Consider the following 19,162-nt stretch of genomic DNA (forward strand, 5'->3'; position numbering starts at 1 on the left):
CTGAAATTATTTTTGCTAACTCTGACAAAAGGTTTTTTCCTGGCAGATGGTCGAGAAGACAATTTTGTCTATGTCTCTGAGGCCCTTATGGCAGGCATTGTAGCTGGTGCTGCAGAATCACTCATAAGCTCTCCATTTGAACTTTTTAAACTTCGTGAACAGGTTAAATCTGCTTCTCGCATTCCAACCTCAACCTCTGTTACAGAAAAGGGACCTGGTTCACCTTTGATTGCAAGATTACTACATGGATTCTCTCCCGACAAGAGGGCACTGAACCAATCTGTAAGCCTTTTGTCCACCCTAGCAACCAAACATCCCAATATGATGGGTGCTTTACAGGCGTACCCATGGATGATTACTGGGTCTGGGAGGCCACCATCTGTCTGTGATGTTAGTAGGCCTTTGGATGTCATCTCTTTGGAAGGATGGAGTGCATTATGGAGAGGTATTCGGTCAGGAGTTGTTCGAGATTCCGTTTTCAGTGGCATATTCTTTTCTAGCTGGCAATTTCTTCACCAAGCAATGCTTGACTGGAAAGCAGTTGGAATGGATCCTTTGCCCAGGTTTAAAATTCATCCCTCATTAATCTGTGTCTTGAGATTTAATTCCAGGGCAGTCCCTTTTATATGTTCACTTCTGGCTCTTTCTTATGAGAGCTACTCATCTTTGGTATCTTTTCATTGCTTATAACATTTGATTGGTGAACAAATAGGTTGATTTAAGAGAAAAAAAAAAGAAAATGGAACTGATGCTGAACAGTCCACTTAGCTGAGCATCTTTTAACCCCTTGTATGATGTAGAGATTGAATTCCATTTACATCACCATGTTAAAGTTAGTCTCCAAGTATCTGTCTTGTCTGGACTTGCAGTAAATGGATCACGTGCAGACATGGATTGCGACCTGTCTGCACGTGCACATTTTATAGATTAGTTTTTATACTATAAGAAATTATTTTTCATTAAGCATATATTTATCAAAAAAAAAAAAAAAATTCATTAAGCATATATATTGTAAGGATTTGAGAAACATATTTTTTGAACTCTCCAATTAATTTATTATTGTAAAACACTTTGTGATCTGGATTGAAGCATTACATGCCATCTTCTGGCCTTGTCTGATTGGAAGCTGGTGGCATGTTTTGCTTAACTGGATACACATTTCTCCTGCATGCAACAGATGTTAGCTTTATTGAAGCCTAAAAGTTGGGCAATTAATGTGTGTGTGTGTGTGTGTGTGTGTAGATTTAGGCAAATAATTAAAAATGCCTTTTGCTTTCTTTAAATATGTATCTTATGCTAGCTTGCTGATGTGTTATGCGTTAGTCTCAATTTTATTCTTTTGATCTTTTATTTGTTAATGTTATCTGTTTCTTGTTTGTTATACTTGGTCTGTTACATTTATATTTTTATTTCCCTTGCTTATTCATTCTTGCTTCCCTTATTAGGTTTTCTTATTGTGTCTGCCCTGATTTATAAAGTACAAAGAATTTTTACTACCCATCATAAAAGATTCCAACATTAATTCATGGGTTGTAAACTGAAACTTGAGAATGTACATGTGCTGTTTATGCTTGTGTTTGTGGTAATCTGTTTGAAACATTTCTTTTACTGTGGAATCTTAGCATGGACATGAGGTGCATGCGCCTATGCATCGTTATAGACTTATGATTAACTCTTGAATTTAAATTTTGGGTTGTGGTTTTCCAAAATTTATTGATTTAGCGTGATTACCAGTCCAACTCATCTATATTTGGTCATATTGGTTCCTTTTGAGTTGTCGAGGTGATCCTTGATGTTCTCATCTGACCATTTGACCAGCATCCGAGTAATTTGCTAGTTGGTGACAACTTGAGCAAACCACCACTTAGACTTTATTTTGAATCTATTGCACCATTGGGTTAAAGTAATTTCTCAATTTTCTTCCCTGATAAGATTTCAGGAATCATCTGATTATTTACATAAGATGTCTAACCCTCATTTAGTAGCATCCATATCTGAAATTTTTGTCAAGTCATGTTTCCTTTTTTCCTGAAGTGAAATTGCTCTCCCTTAGGTCAGATGAAGAAATTGGGCCACTGTCTCCTTTAGCTGTTAGTCTTGCAGCTGGGTTTTCTGGTTCTGTAGCTGCTGCAGCTTCTCATTGTTTTGACACTGCAAAAACCCGAACACAATGTATTGTGCTGCCCAAGGTATGTTACTTATTATTGAAACAGTTTCTATACTTCCTTGATTATACTACAAACATCCTGATTATATTTATCTACCACTTGATACTGAGAAAATGGTGTCTATTTCATTTGTTGCCATGTGACTTCATTTCCTTTATTGTATACCACGTAATACTGGTATTCATATGCAATATGATGCTCAATGTGTGCTTTTTGTGCTGAGAAAATAGTTTAATCAGAAATGTCATCTATCCTCATCCTTGTGTGTGTATGTGTTTGTTTGTGCTTGCACAGGGGGACCAAACCCTTATGGGCCCAACAAAATCAATCAATCCTAGGGTGGGTGGATTAGATAACAGAAAGATGGGCTCTTAAGAAAAGTTTTGAAATTTCAATTTTATAAACCCTTTAAATTTTGCATAATGGTATATCTTTATTTTCTTGATCATTTTTTCTTTCTCTTTGGACCAAAAGAAAAAATCATTTTCTTTTTTTTTTCCCCTCTTTCCAAGCAACATAAGGGAGAGTACTCCCATCACTTTGCCATCTTTCACCTTCTCTCCTCTCTTCATCTCCATCCCTCATTCTTTCCACCCTCTCTTACCAAATATAGAAGAAATGTGTTCTAGTCCATAAACAATAACAAATATTGTTTTGATCCAGCTGATGTTACTATCATTGTTTTGGATATATAGATTTCAAATTGCGTTGAAGCCTAGGTTATGGCAGTTTGTAGGATTGTGTTTTGTTGACCATGACTGTAGTCACTGTATGTATTTTCAGGTTGCACCAATAATATCTTTCTTTACGACATGCATTTTCCCTTGTTTTTGAAGTTAAATGAGAGCATATAACTAGCTATTATTCGTACTTATAAAAAAATATATATAACTAGCTATTGTTATCAGTAATAATATGATTACGGGTTTTCTGGTTTTAGTATGTCTCTATGGAAAGGAACCTTCTTGGATGGAGAAGACCTGGGAATAGGTTCGAGAGAGTTACGGGGATTCATCCTTCAGATAGGAATCTCTTGTTCCGTGGAATTTGGTTGCGGATGGCTCGCTGTGGATTTGCATCATTCGTGATTGTGGGGAGTTATTTCTTGACTGTTGACCGTCTTGTTTGAATGGTTAATGCTATGGCATAGAACTGGTAAACATCTTGTTTCACAGGTAAGATTGATTTGCAAAATGCTTTCGGGAGAGAAAGGAAGATTTGATTTGGCAATTATACATTTTGTGAGCATATCAAAACCATTTGGCCATTTGTATATCCAATCGCCCATTTTCCTTTCTTTTTAACGAGGAAGCAGACACCTTGCGCTATGTTTACTAGATGCATTAAACTTTTTAATTCAGTTACGCTATACGAATTTTCCTTGCACCTCTTGAAGAAAATGTGTTCCACCTTTGTTGCTCATTTGAACTTGAAAGAACTGGCCTGGTGATCATTTTGGAAGATAATTGAGTTAAATACCTACAGTATGACCTCATATCTATTTCAAAGAAACATAATCTTGTGGAAGAGCAGGTGACTTGATATTTGGTATTGTAGGTACAAATGTATGTGTCGTCCTGTATTTTATGAGGTTGATAAGTGACTTCTATCTTGAATTAACTCTATTTGTAATTTGTTGTGCGTATGACGTGTCCACCTGCTTGGACTTTTACTATGGAAAGCTGAAGGGAGGGCTTTACATTAATCAAAGCTGAAGGGAGGGCTCTGCTTTAATCTTTTTGACATATCTGTAATTGCAATTTTGTGCCAGACAAATATGTAAAGTTATGACACCTTTGCAATTTTGCAATTATCTTTCAAATAAAAATATTTGCAGGAAATAAGAAATGATGAGGTGAATGTACAATATGTCAAAATCTTTTTTTTTTTTTTTTTAATGCAAAAAATCTTCATGGAGCATTCTCTTTTCCCGAAAACAAGGAAAGATAAGCTCCCACTAGACCCGTCAAGAGCCTTATAGCTCAACAAGCTCAATAGAAACCTTCTTGTAGGGGTTTGTATGGGTCGGGTCGGGTCAGGTCGGGTTGGATTAGAAAGTTTTTTCAACCCAACATGACCTTGTTTGGTTGAGAAATTCTCAACTCAGCTCAACTCATCACAGTTGTAGAACTTGATTAATGGGTTATGTATGCATATTGTCTGTCATCTTAAAAAAAATCATCAATTATTTGAACATTTTTTTCAATAAATTATTATAATTCATATAACAGGGTTAAACTACATTCAAAATTTTCAAATTAATCAAAAATAATTGTCAAAATACCAAAATCAATTAAAATAAGGGTAATAAAATAAACTTATATACACTATGGAACATGTGGGTTGCAATAACTATAAACCCAAACCACATCTAACCCTAAGGCTCAAAATAAAATTTCAACCTAATTCAACCCACCAATTCATGAAAATCAACCTCAAGCATCAAATGCGATTGGTTTCGTCAAGTTGTTGGGTTTGAGACACATCCCATATTTTCAACAAAAAAAGAAAAAGTCAATGATTCAAATTTGCCTCTCTCAACTATAGAATTTAAAAATTAATAATAATAACAATTATTATTATTATTATTATTATTATTCCCACTAGTCCCCTAAGATAAAGATCCCGGGAGATGAGATAAGTGTAGAAGTGTTTTAGACCAAAAAAAAAAAAAGAGAGAGAGAAAATTGAGAATAAGAGTAGCCAATATAATATGCAAGGTGACTAAGAGCATCTCCAGCAAATTCATCAAATTTTTATATTGTTTGAAGAATGAACAGTAACTTTTACCTTTATCTACCCACTTTTTCAAATACACTTTTCAACAGATTCTCTATTTCATTCTTTATCTCATTTAAATATTATTTTTTCATTCATTATTTATTCTTTTTTTAATAATTACATATCTTCCAACATTTTTTTATTCAACACCTAATTATTATAATAGAAAAAAAAGTATTTGAAGAATGAACAGTAGCCCATCAGACTTGATGGGCTACTAATCATTAGCAAAAAAAAAAAAATCCAACTATACCAAAGTTGCTGGAGCATAAACAGTGCACAAATTCTCCAAATTTTAGCTAATAAAGCCAAATACCAAACCTGTTGGAGATGCTCTAAGCATATCTCTAATTTTATCTCACATAGGTTTAGGAATGGAGTTACATTTGGTCCGGTCTTAGTGTAAAACCAAGAGTTTACGCCTCCAATAAGATAGTGACACATTAGCATTTTAAAAGATGAATACAAACATTCACACACAATACTAGCTCACAATATCATATCTAAAATAAATAAATAAAATCCAGTCCTCTCCCATTCAAACCAGATCTCCACTCCACTCTGCCTCACAAACCATTGGAAACTGGAATCACCATGGATCAAAATTCGTAGTGAAGCTTTATTACTACGTCATCACCTGAGCCACAAATAGTGACTCTCAAACCCAAAATCATCTCATCTCTCTCTTTGAAATCATTCAAAATGATCAAATCCATAACCTCAAACTCTCACTCATCAGAGGCCTAGTGAGAGTCTATAAGGTGGCCTGAAAAAAACGCTGCATCCATCGGATCTCGAACAAAGGACCCAACACCATCACCATCTTCCTCATCATTTCTGTTTTAATTTATATATTTTGTCATTTGGGTTGAAACATGCTAACGGGTTTTTGTTCTATTATTGATATTGGTGTTTATAGATTTTTGGGTTTGGTTACTTCTTTGAGATGAGCACTAGAATTAGATGAGTCTTATGGATTTTTTTTTTTTTTTTGTAAATTACGCTCAGTGGAGTGGCGGCTCCGGTGTTTTCTTTTTACTTCAAATGTGACTCTGTCGGCTTTTGTGGTGGCATGTGTGGTGGGGTGGGGTGGAGCTATGGAGGTTAGGTTTGAAAGTGAGGAGGAAGGTTGAGTTTTGATTTTGTTTCGAATCTAATATTGTAAGCTGTTATTGTGCGTGAGTTGTATTCATATTTTGGTAAAATGATGATGTGGCACTAGCTCATTGGAGGGCGTAAACACTTGGGTTTACGCCAAATCTTGACTGAATTTCACCTAGAATGGAATGAAGCCTCAATTGCATCTCACATGAATCTTGATCTCACCCAACACTCATGATGAGTTAGGGTGTTTTTTTGAAAATGTTCTATCTCGAGGGGTGGGGGGAGTAACAAGACTATATTGTGGATGTTTTCTTAAATAAAATGTTGTTCTCACTTGTAGACACTGCATTTTGTACTCCTTACGACACGGGCCCTCATTTTCTGATGATGCTCGAACTCTAAGACACAAGGCCAATTTAGAGCCCAATCAAATATTAAGTTAATTTGGTGAGTGTTAAAATGGAAAATATAATCTTTTGAATAAGCAAAAATCTATTTTTAAAAATAAAATGACCAAAATAGCCCTCAGCCTATGTACGTGAGCTAAAGCATGCGTACGCAGGCACATTCCTGCATACGCAGCTAGGGTTTCAGAAGCATAAGAAATGCAAGTTTTCAACAATAATGGCTGAGGTTTGGAATGAATCTCACATCATTTAAGGACCATTCCAAACCCTATTTTTTCCACTATAGAGAGTCTTACATAGTACATTTTCAAAACACACAGAAATCTCACAAGAAAAACCTAAGATTCACTAGAAAATAGTGAATTAAAAGGGAGTTTTTCACAAAGCACCCTCAAGTCTTTTTTTTATTTGATTGGGACCTTTTCTGGTCCCAATCTTTTGAGTCTAAGATTACTAATAACTATTTCATTGAATTGTGATAAATTTGACTGAAGGGAACGGTAAAAAATCAAGCCTAGGAGCTTTTGCTTTAAGGTATGCTTTAAAAACTTTTCCATGAGCTTTTTTTTTTTTTTTTTTTTTTTAGGTATGCTTTAAAAACTTTTCCATGTTTTTTTTTTTTTTTTTTTTTTTGGTGCCAATTTTGACGTTTTTATTGTTTTTCTTGGTTTGAAAATGTACTTAGATGTGTTTTAAGCTTATTTCCATGATAAAAATGATTTTTGAATGATAATTAGGCTTTTTAAATAATTATTTTCATGATAATTACCTTTAAAAAAACATTTTATCTATTCAAATTAATATTTATCAGCTTATTTGTTTTAATCTCATGCAACAACCCTCATTTTAAGACAAAGATTTAACCAATCACAAAATAATAATAATAATAATAATAATAATTAATTTTAATTAATCACATGTGATAGACTTCACCCAGATGAATGCATGCAAACAATTAAAACATGAATTTGTGATATCTTTCTATCCAATCATCCGATTTGGAAACTGAACGTATTGTTATGATCGTTGAAACCTTAAGATCGTTTTCATAACATGTGATGAATAAGTTATTAATGACTAAAATGTGACCATAGTTTTTGGGTACATAAAATGATCGTCCTATCATCTTTTTGGATTAAATTATGAATGCAAAATAGGGTGTTTACGCCATACTTTTAATTTTATGTTTGAGTTTTTATCCCTAATTAGAAATGGAACTTTCTAACTTTGTTCCTTGATGCCAAGATTTGATATGACGTTTTTCTTTTTCTTCTTGTCCAAGTATATGAGTGACATGATTATTGTGACATCTGGTATTAAATGAGTGACTTGTCAGGACCTATTTGGCACATATTGACGAGACTACTAATAAGAATGTGTAGCAGGGCCCTTTTGAAAATAAACCAAATATTAAAGGCTAAAATAAAAAACAATCCCAAACATTAAGGATGAAAAATGCACTTTAATCTATTATTCAATTAAATTATTAATGTAGGGTTAGGATTTGTGGCCCAAGCCCAAAACAATAAATTTGTAGAGTATGAGTGAAAGAGCTAGGTTAGATATGGGATTAACAACATCGAATCACAACTTTCAAGCACAAGCTAACATGGAACTACACGTAAAGAGTGAATATTTGAAGAGATATATTATTGATTATCTGATGAACAAAGATCTTAGGGTTACAGTTCAGTTCCCTCCTCTTTTTCTTTCTTTTTTCTTCCTCCTTCCTTTATATAATCCCCCTTTTCTTCATCTCCATCATCCACTTGTTCCTCATCCATGAGTTTACTTGAGTATGTGTCATGTCAAGCATCTTTTTTTAGCTCTGTGTGAGTGGCGGTAGGTTAGGATGCACTGTTCAGGAGTCTTCTTCACATAAATGCGGCCAGAAAAGTTGCTGCAGAGTATTAAATACGGTGGTAGCAGCTTTTCCTTTAGATATTTCTTCATCCTTATCGTTTCCCAGCATACTCAGAGCTTATCTTGATCAGGTGGAGTCCTCGGAAGGTCATTTTGGCCTTTTACACACTCAACTGATTTATAATATTTGCGTCAGAGGATTACAACCTCTTCGGACAGGAGATATCCTCTTCGGATTGTAATAATTCTTCATTCTGAGGGTCCCACATCCAGATGGGCCCTGCCCTTACCATCTCCTTCTTCTCAGTCGCAAAATAGCTCTCATATGGGCTCTCAGCCCATTATGTTGGACTGGGACCTTTTCCCCCCACAATTAAAATTACATTCTATTATTAAAATGTTCCAATAATTTAATTATTATTTCCTCTCTAGACCCCTCAAGCTCTTTGTATACGAGAAGGTGCCAATTAAACTGCAAAGCTCTTGAATGCTGAAAATGACTTAATTGTGGAATCAAACTTTTTTTAAGCCAATTGAGAAGTCAAATTTGATCTAATTAAAGGCATTGAGAGCACTCACATCAGTGGAAGTATAATAGAAATATATTTAAAATTTGCATAATTTTTTCTAAAAATTACTCACATCAGTCAGTGTATAATTATGTAAATTTACAAGTTTGCTACAGTAATTATGTAAATTTACACTAACACTATTCATTGTTTATTTAGTTTTTTATTCTTTCTTTACGTATTCTGAAGATGAAGGAAGAGAGTGAATGTTAGTTGTTGTATGTGAAGAAAGAAATATACTTTAAAAAATCAAGAAAATTGACATTTTAATGTAATGTAGTGTAAAATAAATAATCAAATGTGAAATATTTCAAAAAATAAACATGTAAAAAAAAAAAGGTAAGTTCTTATATTAAAATAGACAGAAATTTTTATATCACCTAGTACAAATGCCCAAAAAAAAACTTCTAATTGTGTATTATTAATACTAATAAAAAAATTATTATCACATGGGTACATTATGCACGCCCCACAATTCTTTTTAACTAGCATGGATGAATATATGTCCATAAGAGGGGGAAAAAAAAAGATACGAATGAAGGAAAGCAGTTGCATGATGGATGGTCTCGAATGGTTTGGCTGGCCCTATATAATAATATTACTCGTGTAGCCATTTTTAACGCGTGTGGATGCTTGCATCATGTGTGACTCGTTGCTTCCCTAAGCAGGCACCCACAAAAATAAATTTGTTCTTTGGGTTTATGATACAACAACTATGATATAGCAAGAAAAGGCTAAAAAAAAAGGCTAAAAGTAGAGATGCTCAATGCAAATATTACTACGGTGCTCACCGGCCTCCACATCCATTCCTCTTTCAATAATCTCTGCGCGTGGCAACCCCCAAAAACAAGAAGGGGGATACAAATTGAAATAATACAATACAACTCTGTTGTGTTGTGGATTGATTTTCCATGCAATTAATGGAGGTCAAACTCTGACACATGACAAAAGAAAAATGAGCATGTATTTTTTGGACATTTCATTTGCTTAAAAGTTTTGGATTCATCTTTGAGTTTGATTCTTAAAGTACAAGAGGTGTGTTCCAAATAAGATTCTAGATTTTGTTTTCTACTTTGATCTCCCACTTTCCCTTTTTTTGTTGTTGAAGTTTTTAGTTTGATTTGATATATTAATCTTCATGACATGATGAAGAGCACGGATTTGACAAAAAAAAAAAACCATGGTAACTTTTAAAAGGCTTAAGAAATCTTTTTGTTTGGAAAAGTTACTCCCTTCACCACCTCTTAAAAGCAAAAAAGCTAGCAACAACTCTTTTTGCATATATCCTTTTAAGAATATTAAAACTAATTAACACAAAATATTTATAGTGAGTTCTAATTAACTTAACCGATAAAATTTTTTATGGTTAAATAAGAGATTTGAAGTTCAATTTTCGTCTATATATACCAAAACAAATTAGTGTTTTAAAACTCTCTAAAAAAACACAAAATATTTAAGTATGCAATAATAATGGATATACTAATTTTATAGGGTGTGATATGAGTCAACTTTTAGATTCTTGTAAATTTTACTATGAATCTCAAATAAATACTTTACGTGAGACAAAATCGAGGCAAATGGCTATTTATTTATGCTAGGTTTTTCCATTGTTGATTCAAAGTATTAGAATTGTCTGAATAATTATCTAGTGTTGAAGCTCGAGTAACTTACTCTTAATTTACAGTTTAATACTAAGCTGTAAATTAACAAAGTTGTGGATTAATGGTTATTCGACCTTGAACAACGAAACGGGTACTGGCTGAGATTAAGAACATTCTTCTTTCTTTTTCTTGGATGACATAACAATTACAAAATGCACTAGCTCGTAGTGCAAATGGTATTTAGCAATTTTAGCTACATCATTTTACCAATTAGCAATATGAAGAATTGTACATTTGGACAAATTAAGCTTTATAACAGACCACTTGCATCATAGTTATGGGATCTTAATTTGGCAAACTAATCTCATCAAGATCATCTAATGATAAGTAAACTTCGTCCAAGAATGAGAGCTCTGTCCCATCATCATCTTCATCTCGCTCGTAAACTCGGCATATTACCCATTTACTATAGTCCTGGAAAAATTTAGAACAACAAGTTAAGTAACCAATCCCTTTAATATTTCTTCTTTCCCATGCTTGTTCACATTAAAAAAAATAAAAAAAAAAAAAAAATAGTTGAATGATATATTTAATAAAAGCTAAAGCACTACTTATTTACTTAACCATTTTTGGATGCCCACTTCTTTTGGATGATCTACTAGAGGAACCAGTATCTGAGAGACGATATTCATGCATTATCCAATTAGTCTTGACGCTGGACGGAGCTTCGCCGACGTAAAAGACTAGATGTTTCTTGATTCCAACCTTCTTGCCATTGCTATTCATCACTGGTTCCTCAATGCCCATCGGCTTCCAATAACCATTACTCGTAATCCTATTACTATTTTGTGTCCTCCTACTATAGAAGTACCACTTGTTACCTTCGGCCACGGCTTTGCCTACAAAGATACAAAAAGTTCATATTACATATTAGAGATATTAACCAAATTGTTTCTATTTAAGTGCTTGCACTTACATGTTAGAATTCTACAACAAAATAACAAAACATAGATAACAAAATTTAGTACCATCAATTTCCCATGGATCATGAGGATAAAGATCAAGATCGGGAATGATGTCCGGGTGGCATGGCAAGAGAGTTGCCTTACGGTGAAGAAAATGAACTACAAGCTCTTCATCTGTGGGATAAAACCGAAAACCAGGCGGTAGGTTAACATTGTTATCTCCCATTACTAGTGCTAGTTAGTACTATACTTCTAGCTAGCTAGTACTAATTAATAATGATAGAATGGTGTTAGTACTAGTGTTTGTTTTGGCTATGGTATTAGACTATTTGTGATACTTATATATAGTGCAATGCAAAGAGATCATAGAGAAGGAGAAGAAAGATACTGACGTGAGATTGAAGGAGGTTGTTGTCATCACAAGTCATATATGATATATATATATATATATATTGGGGAAGAGTTTTGCGAGGCTTTTTGACTTTAATTTTGATAAAAATACTAAAAGATAACGTGGCTCTTCAAGGCTGCGGGGTAACGGTATAATAGATAACGTGTTACATGCTTTGCAAGTAACGGGATTTGTAGGTGTCTGAGGGAGCTAGAGAGTAGAGAGCGAGTCAGGCTCAACTTCATTCACTATTTTCTTAGACCTTTTTTTTTTTTTTTTTAAATCAAATACAACCAATCACCGTACATAATTTCACAATTTATTAATTTGTACGACAATTTTTTATCTTGTATAACTTATCACTTTACGTATGTTGAGTTTTTGGCCACTTACAATTGTGCGAGCCAATAAGTTATAAAATTAGATGTGTGAATAGTTGTGTCTATACGCCGCAAATGTTTTATTTTTGGGTTCTTTCAATTTATTAGATAATATAAGGTCATCATCACATCTCATGCTTATGCCATTGACCTGCTCTCATCCACGTAGCACACATGAATTTATGGGTTTGGTCGTGGACCATATTGAACTGGGTGGCCTACCTTTTGAAGTGTGCGTATATGCCAATAATGATAATCATAATTTTAATTTTAAATGCGTAACTTCGACTTTTCCTTTGTCTTTTTTTTTTTCCTTTTCCTTTTGTTCTATTTTGTATCATTTTCCCCGAAATGCATCTCCCTGGAAGTTAGTGACAATGTTGAGTAGGTACATTTGAGGTCCAAACAAATATGATAGGATGTGTGTGGGTCAATTGTTAATTTGTTAGGTTAAGTGAAGTAATTTTCAATTAAATTTGATCTCCTTGGATTAAGAATCTTCAATTATCCAACTAAATTTAAGATAATTCTAACGCAATCCGCTGAGTTTGGGTTATGGCTTGATAATAAAAAATTTTAGTTTTTTTATTTAATTATTTAAACTCATTATCAATAATTATTTTTTGAATAATTAATTGCATGGATAATATTAGGTTGGATTAGTCATATTGAATTTTCTTCCCATTTAAACTTGACCCAGCCAAAGCTTTTTTTTTTTATTTTAATAATAAGAATAATAATAATGAACACAATGCAACCAATCAATTAACCAAAAATTATTCCAAAAAATCGCATTGGGTTTGGATGGACTAGGTTCACTAGACTGGTGAATTAAATGCAAACTCTTACATAAATTCGTTTTGTCAAGAGTTTTGTATAACTCAATAACATAACTTGCTTTTTGTTTTTTATTAGGAGAATCGGTGTTTAAATATCCTTTTCAATTGTACTAGAGATTTTTTTTTTAATCCAGCAATCTGTTACTTAGAATAAAAAGTTCAACTAGTTTGCGAAAAGAGCAATCAATCATTTCTTAGCATTGAAAGTTTAACTAATTTGCCGGGGGTCACAAGTGGACCACAAGTATAGGGTGCATAATTGAAATAAATAAATAAATATTAAAAGTGAGGGAAACAAGACAAAGAGAATGAAATGAAACATGTCATGAAGAGCTACTTTGCTTAAGACTTTTGTAAAGTCGTTTGTTGCTGTCCTATTGGTATTCTTGATGTCCCTTTCGATCTTTTTATATTTTAATTATATACATATTGTATTTTTTATTTTCCTCACTATGAAACCCTAATTTTTTTTTCATAATGAGATAAGCACCCACGGAGTGATACTAATCTTGCCCCCCACCATTAGGTGGGAAATCCGTAATTAATCAAGACTCACGAGTGTCGGCATTACAATTTAACCCAAAAAGGTAATTTGCCCAATCAAGTTTTGATCAAGAAGAAATAAAAGTGTTATATCCACAATATTTTTATAACATTTTCACAACAAATCATAAGTGATTAGTTGTTATTAGTTTTAATTTGAACATACAACTGAAATACCTTTTCTGCCCCATCAATAACAACCCATAATAACCTACCACGTAGGATTTGTTGTGAAAATATTGTAAACATAGCATATCTCTAAACTAAATTGTAAATTTTTTTTTCAAAAATGCAGGTTTTCCTATTGCTCACTTAATAATATTTTATGCATTTAAGAAGTGTCTGAGTCAATCTTCTATAATTGGAAAGCTCATCCAATATGATTTGATTCGAGTGATCATCAATCAAAATCAAATGAATAATGTGAAAGTTATGTAAAAAATCAAAATCAAACTAATTTAGATTATTGGCTTGAAAATCAAGCAATATTTCTAGTCTCAGCACATAAACTTTTTGGCGAACAACAACAACAAAAACAAAAACAAAAAAACAAAAACAAAAAAATTGAAAATGAGTCTTGGATCGATGGTGTTAAGGTACATTTTTTTTTTCACCTAATATTGTTTAAATACCACCTATTTATTTTCAAATATCAACAACAAATTATTGGACTTCTCCAAATATTTTGTACCATATTATTATTATAGCCCACAACTATTCTTCTTTTCAACACAAAATTGGGCTGTTATAAGACCCAATATTTTTGTAGAGCCTGTAATTTAGACTCACCCCTAAATTATTTATTTTTATGGTAAATTACATTTTACCTCTCTAAACTATACCCAAGATTACACTTTGCACCCTAAACTATTTGAATGCATACTTTGCACCCTAAACTATCACACTTTGCACCCTAGCATTACTTTTACTATTAAGTTAGATTGAAATTAATAGCACACTGTTTAAAGCCCAAAACACCCTTTTCACAGACAATTAAAAACATTTTTTTTTTCAAGTCTCTCTCGCCCAACAACTCTCCCCTCTTTCAAAGTGCAAAGTGTGCATTCCAATTCAGATGGTAAAGTGCACACTTTGCAATCTTGTTTTGATACGCTTTGCACTCTAAGTCCAAAATGAGACAACCAAAACTAGACAAAACGAGAAAGAGACAACCAAAACACCCATTGATGATTTTTTCAAGTCTCTCTCTTGCCTAACAAAATCATCAACAGTGCACACTTTGCATTAAATTAAACAAGATCATCAAGGCTTTGGTATCTACCTGGTTGACTAGTAATCTACTAAACAATATGTTTTTAATGGTTTTTCTATAATGCTTCAGCTAGTATGTGGCCATTACAAAAATTTAGATGTAAGGCAGCCATGGGAGGTGATATAGTTTCATCAAATAATGTGCTTAGAAAGGGTCCAATTTTGTTGGGCTTAGAGATAACCTGTATGTTTGATTTGGGGGAAGGAGCAATTGAGCAATGAGAAAGAGGAGAAGAGTTGCTGGACGAGAGAGAGGAGAAGACGTGAGAAAGAGAAAGACCTGGAAAAAAAAAAGTATTTGTTTTTAATTGTTTGTGAAAAGGGTGTTTTGGTCTTTAAATATTGTGTCACCAAAGCAAAATTTATGTGCAAGTTATGTGCTATTAATTTATGTCTAACTTAATGGTAAAAGTAACGTCATGGTGCAAAGTGTGATAAGTGTGATAGTTTAGGGTGCAAAGTGTGCATTTGAATAGTTTAGGGTGCAAAGTGTAATTTAGTGTATAGTTTAGGGCGGTAAAGTGTAATTTCCCCTTATTTTTATTGAACAAGTTGAAATTTCATTCGTTTTAGAGAAGCCCAAAATGCATATGCTTAGCAATATTTGAAAAAGTCCATGATCCAACTCATGGCAGGACATTTTTATTTAATGGAATTCAAATCCATAATTAAAGCCCATGATTCAACTCATGGAAATACATTTTTATTTAATGGAATTCAAATCCATAATTAAAGCCCATGATTCAAACCCATGACAAATTATCAAAACTCGTTGCTACACGGCGCCTCTAAAGCCCGCTGCTGCACGACACCCTAAAGCTTGTTGCTACATGGCACCATCAAAAGCCCATTGCAACATGGCACCATCAAAGCCCAATTGTCATTGGCAATATCAAAAGCCCAATTCTCACCAGCAATATCAAAAAGCTCAATTTACATTGGCACCATTTTAAAGGCCCAAGGCTATTAATACTTGGCGAGATATTATATTGTAATTATTTAAAGTCCAGTGATGAACAATGTTTTAAGTTCTTAAACCTATTACTATAATATTACAAGCCCATAAAATTTATGGCAACTATCTATTTTCAAAACCCATGGCAATCATTTTAAAAAAACCTATGGGAAGTTATGATTATTTATCCTAGACCCATGACATCTATTTCATAACATATTATAAGCTTATGGAACTTATATAAGAACACATGTTCACCATCTATCTTACATCACAACATTCATAATACTTATTTTTCGAAACTCATTATTCAAGTCTATCATTTAAATCATAACATGAGTATTATCCATAAATATTACTTATCGTATGGAACTCATTATTTCAAATAGTAAATATCATTTACAAAGCATTTTGAAATAATTAAAGCTCATGCTATTAATTTGAGTATTACAAAATCCTTACCCAAAGACCCATTACAAATATTTATCAAAACCTAAACTATATTGAATAACAATTAACAATGAGAGCCCATGAGGAATGAAAACCCATGGCAAAATGTATCATTTTGTAGGTCCGAACATCTCATGAAGAGAGGACAAGCCCAAGTAAAAAGGGAGCAAGCACAGCCCAGCCAAAGGGCCTGGCCCACTTGAAGAAAAGCCCAATTTTAAAATCCCAGCAAAGGCAAAAAAATTGAACTAGATAATCAGCCCCTCTTGTTCACCCTTAACCAAGGTCCAGTCGAAAATCTCCATAAGGGACAACCAAATCTCTAAGATTGAACTAAGGGTTGTCCCATCAACTTTTTGCCACCATTTTCTAACGTGAATAATGGCCAGAAGTTGTACTAGCAACCATAAGTCTAATGGGTAATGGGATGTCATCATCTTCCACAAGGCTCCATCTCCAGTTGAAAGAGGCCACAACTAAGTCACTTGAATCTCAACAAATCAAATCTATAAATGCCCAAAACGTTCAGGGGCTGATTCATGTGCCAAGCCCATGAATCCTAAAAGGGGAAAATTTGGGAACATGTGGTTTGGAGGGCATGAAGAGATCTTCAGCAGAACCCTCTGAAGTGGGCTTAGAATTTGACACTTGGATTGGGGTGTTGAATCCTACTTCCTATGGTCTCAATCTTAAATGCATCACCAAGATTCTTCTCTAATATCTGCCTTAATCCTATTGGTTAGGCTCAACTTTAGAAATCTTGACATTTAATGCAAGATTACCCCAACTACTAACCATGTGTCATATGACACAAAGTAGCAAAGCAGCCTCAAAAGCAAATCTCCCATTTATGGCCAAATCCAAAGATAATTAAGCCTACTATTCTGTCCCCTAATTAGTCCTGTGTTTTTGAACTTTTGTTAATTAATGCTTCCCTAAACTCTACTATGAAAGCATAAGCATATCAGCCCACAAAACATACACTAACTCATCTAAAAATTCAGTTATTCTTGCTACTTTGCCAAATTTCTGCACTAACCCATCTAAAAATTCTTGTTATTCTTGCTACTTTGCCAAATTTTCGCTTGTAGTTTAGCTCTCCTCAACTCACAAATCACCTTTCTTAGCTCACAACTAGATATTACTTTCCTTTTTTTTGCATACCTTAAGCTCATGAATGCTCCCTAATTGGCCAGAAATAAACCTTTTCCCATTAAAGATTCCCACTATAAGCCTACACACCCACTCACTCAAAATACACCTTTTGCTATCCTACTCATGTACCACATACATATTCCATGAGAATCTTGGTTTACATTTGCTGCACTGAGCCGGAATCTCTCTCTCTCCCTTTACACCATGACAAATAACCCTTTTCTTTTCACCATAGAACCATCAGTCTTTACTTTTTGTTTTACTAGTGAAGGATATAATGTATTTGTAATAATGAAATTCTTCCCTCATATTGATGTAATGATGGCTAAAAGTACTGTAGACCCTTCTGACCAAGACACGCAAGGACTTTTAGAAGTGAACACTTTCCTAAATTCGTTTAATAATTGACTGTTGGACCTTAAGTATAATTTTACCCTGCTGCTGGAGAATTTATTTTTCTTGTAATATCATAAAAGGACCACTAACCCAATTAATTAAGTGTTTGTTGGGCTTTGTTGTTGTTTTTTGTCAGGATGAAGCCTTTATCTTTTGCTTGGACAGGCTTATCACTACACCGAAAGCCTTTGGGCTTTATCTCAAGAGTCCATCATTGAGTTTCGGCTTGGCTTCCCTACATTGTACTTGCAAACATCAAAATTTTCCCTCCAACAGATGGTATAAAATAAATGGTCAAGATATGCAGTCAAACGTGAGAAGAAGTCATCAAAAGTCAAAGAGATGGTCAACACTAAATAAAGGGTGCCTTAATTGGTGCCAAGTTCATTGTTTGAAACTCCCATAAAAGCCTTAAATAAAAAACTATAGGGTACCTTAGTGAAGATGAATTGGTTGACTTGATACCTTCCTTTTGAATTGATGGGTTTGGTAAAATAAATGGGCTTAGTTTTAAAATTCGAGATATGATTCTAAAGGCCCAAATGATGGTTTGAACGATCACCCAAAAGAATCATGTGAGGCTTAATGGATTAGTTAGTCAAAGGGGAGTATGGGCCTCCTCCAACTGATTTGTTAGACAATTGGGCTTGAACCATGACCCCTACTTCCATCCCAAAAAAAGACCCCCAAAATTGTGGGAACATAGAAATCAAACCTAATTGAAACCATAAACCATATATTTTGACCAAAAAAACAAATGTTAGTGTACCATATCATCATTGATGATCAATTTTCCTAACGATTTGAGACTTCAATTTTTACAATTTTGTCTCCCACACAGCGGGATTGTAATCTTTAGGCATCTAATCTTCTACGGGGTCACACACCAAACAATCTCTCTCTCTCTCTCTCTCCAAAATTGGAAATTATATTTTAGCTTTCCTTCAAACACCTTACACAAGGTAAAACTCATTTTTTAAAAATGAATAATTAATAATAATAGCAAAAATAATTAATCTCTTTTCGTTAAATTTTAAGCATGAGCCATGATATTTGATTATTTCTATGAAATTAATCATTGTTTGGTATTAATTCATCAAGTTATGTGTTCAATTCATCTTTGGTTTGGTAGTTAGGTTGAAGTTATTAGGTGATTCTATTGTTAAGTGAATTTACAATAATGCATTTTGATAAATTAGTTTACATTGTTCTACGATTTAAAATTTAGTTTATATTTATCATTTTATAATTATATTGTATATGATGTTTCTTTTATTTGTAAAACTTATTTAATTACTTACTAAAAATATATTTTGTCTTCCT

The 19,162-nt window shown here is 33.5% G+C and overlaps 2 protein-coding genes across 4 annotated transcripts; one reads left to right on the forward strand and one right to left on the reverse strand.

Moving 5' to 3' along the window:
* Positions 1-50: 50 nt before the first annotated feature.
* Positions 51-4,019, forward strand: LOC136064513 (uncharacterized). Of its 3 annotated transcripts, none has more exons than XM_065766340.1 (4): positions 51-563; positions 2,054-2,189; positions 3,109-3,343; positions 3,726-4,019. In XM_065766340.1, exons 1-3 carry the CDS (start codon positions 88-90, stop codon positions 3,295-3,297), a joined length of 801 nt encoding a protein of 266 aa, XP_065622412.1. In that variant the 5' UTR covers positions 51-87; the 3' UTR covers positions 3,298-3,343; positions 3,726-4,019. The 3 variants fall into 3 exon arrangements, with proteins under 3 accessions (XP_065622412.1, XP_065622413.1, XP_065622411.1); XM_065766341.1 differs by having other exon boundaries at positions 3,851-4,019; XM_065766339.1 differs by lacking the exon at positions 3,726-4,019 and having other exon boundaries at positions 3,109-3,554.
* Positions 4,020-10,548: 6,529 nt separating this feature from the next.
* Positions 10,549-11,768, reverse strand: LOC112012300 (NAC domain-containing protein 104). Its single transcript, XM_024044687.2, has 3 exons — positions 11,522-11,768; positions 11,118-11,392; positions 10,549-10,967 (listed from the first exon to the last, which is right to left on the reverse strand). The coding sequence occupies exons 1-3, from the start codon at positions 11,682-11,684 to the stop codon at positions 10,839-10,841; spliced, it is 567 nt and encodes a 188-aa protein (XP_023900455.2). The 5' UTR covers positions 11,685-11,768; the 3' UTR covers positions 10,549-10,838.
* Between the last annotated feature and the right edge of the window lie 7,394 nt (positions 11,769-19,162).

Source organism: Quercus suber, unplaced genomic scaffold (genome assembly GCF_002906115.3).
Source record: "Quercus suber isolate HL8 unplaced genomic scaffold, Cork oak 2.0 scaffold_700, whole genome shotgun sequence".
Taxonomy (NCBI): domain Eukaryota; kingdom Viridiplantae; phylum Streptophyta; class Magnoliopsida; order Fagales; family Fagaceae; genus Quercus; species Quercus suber.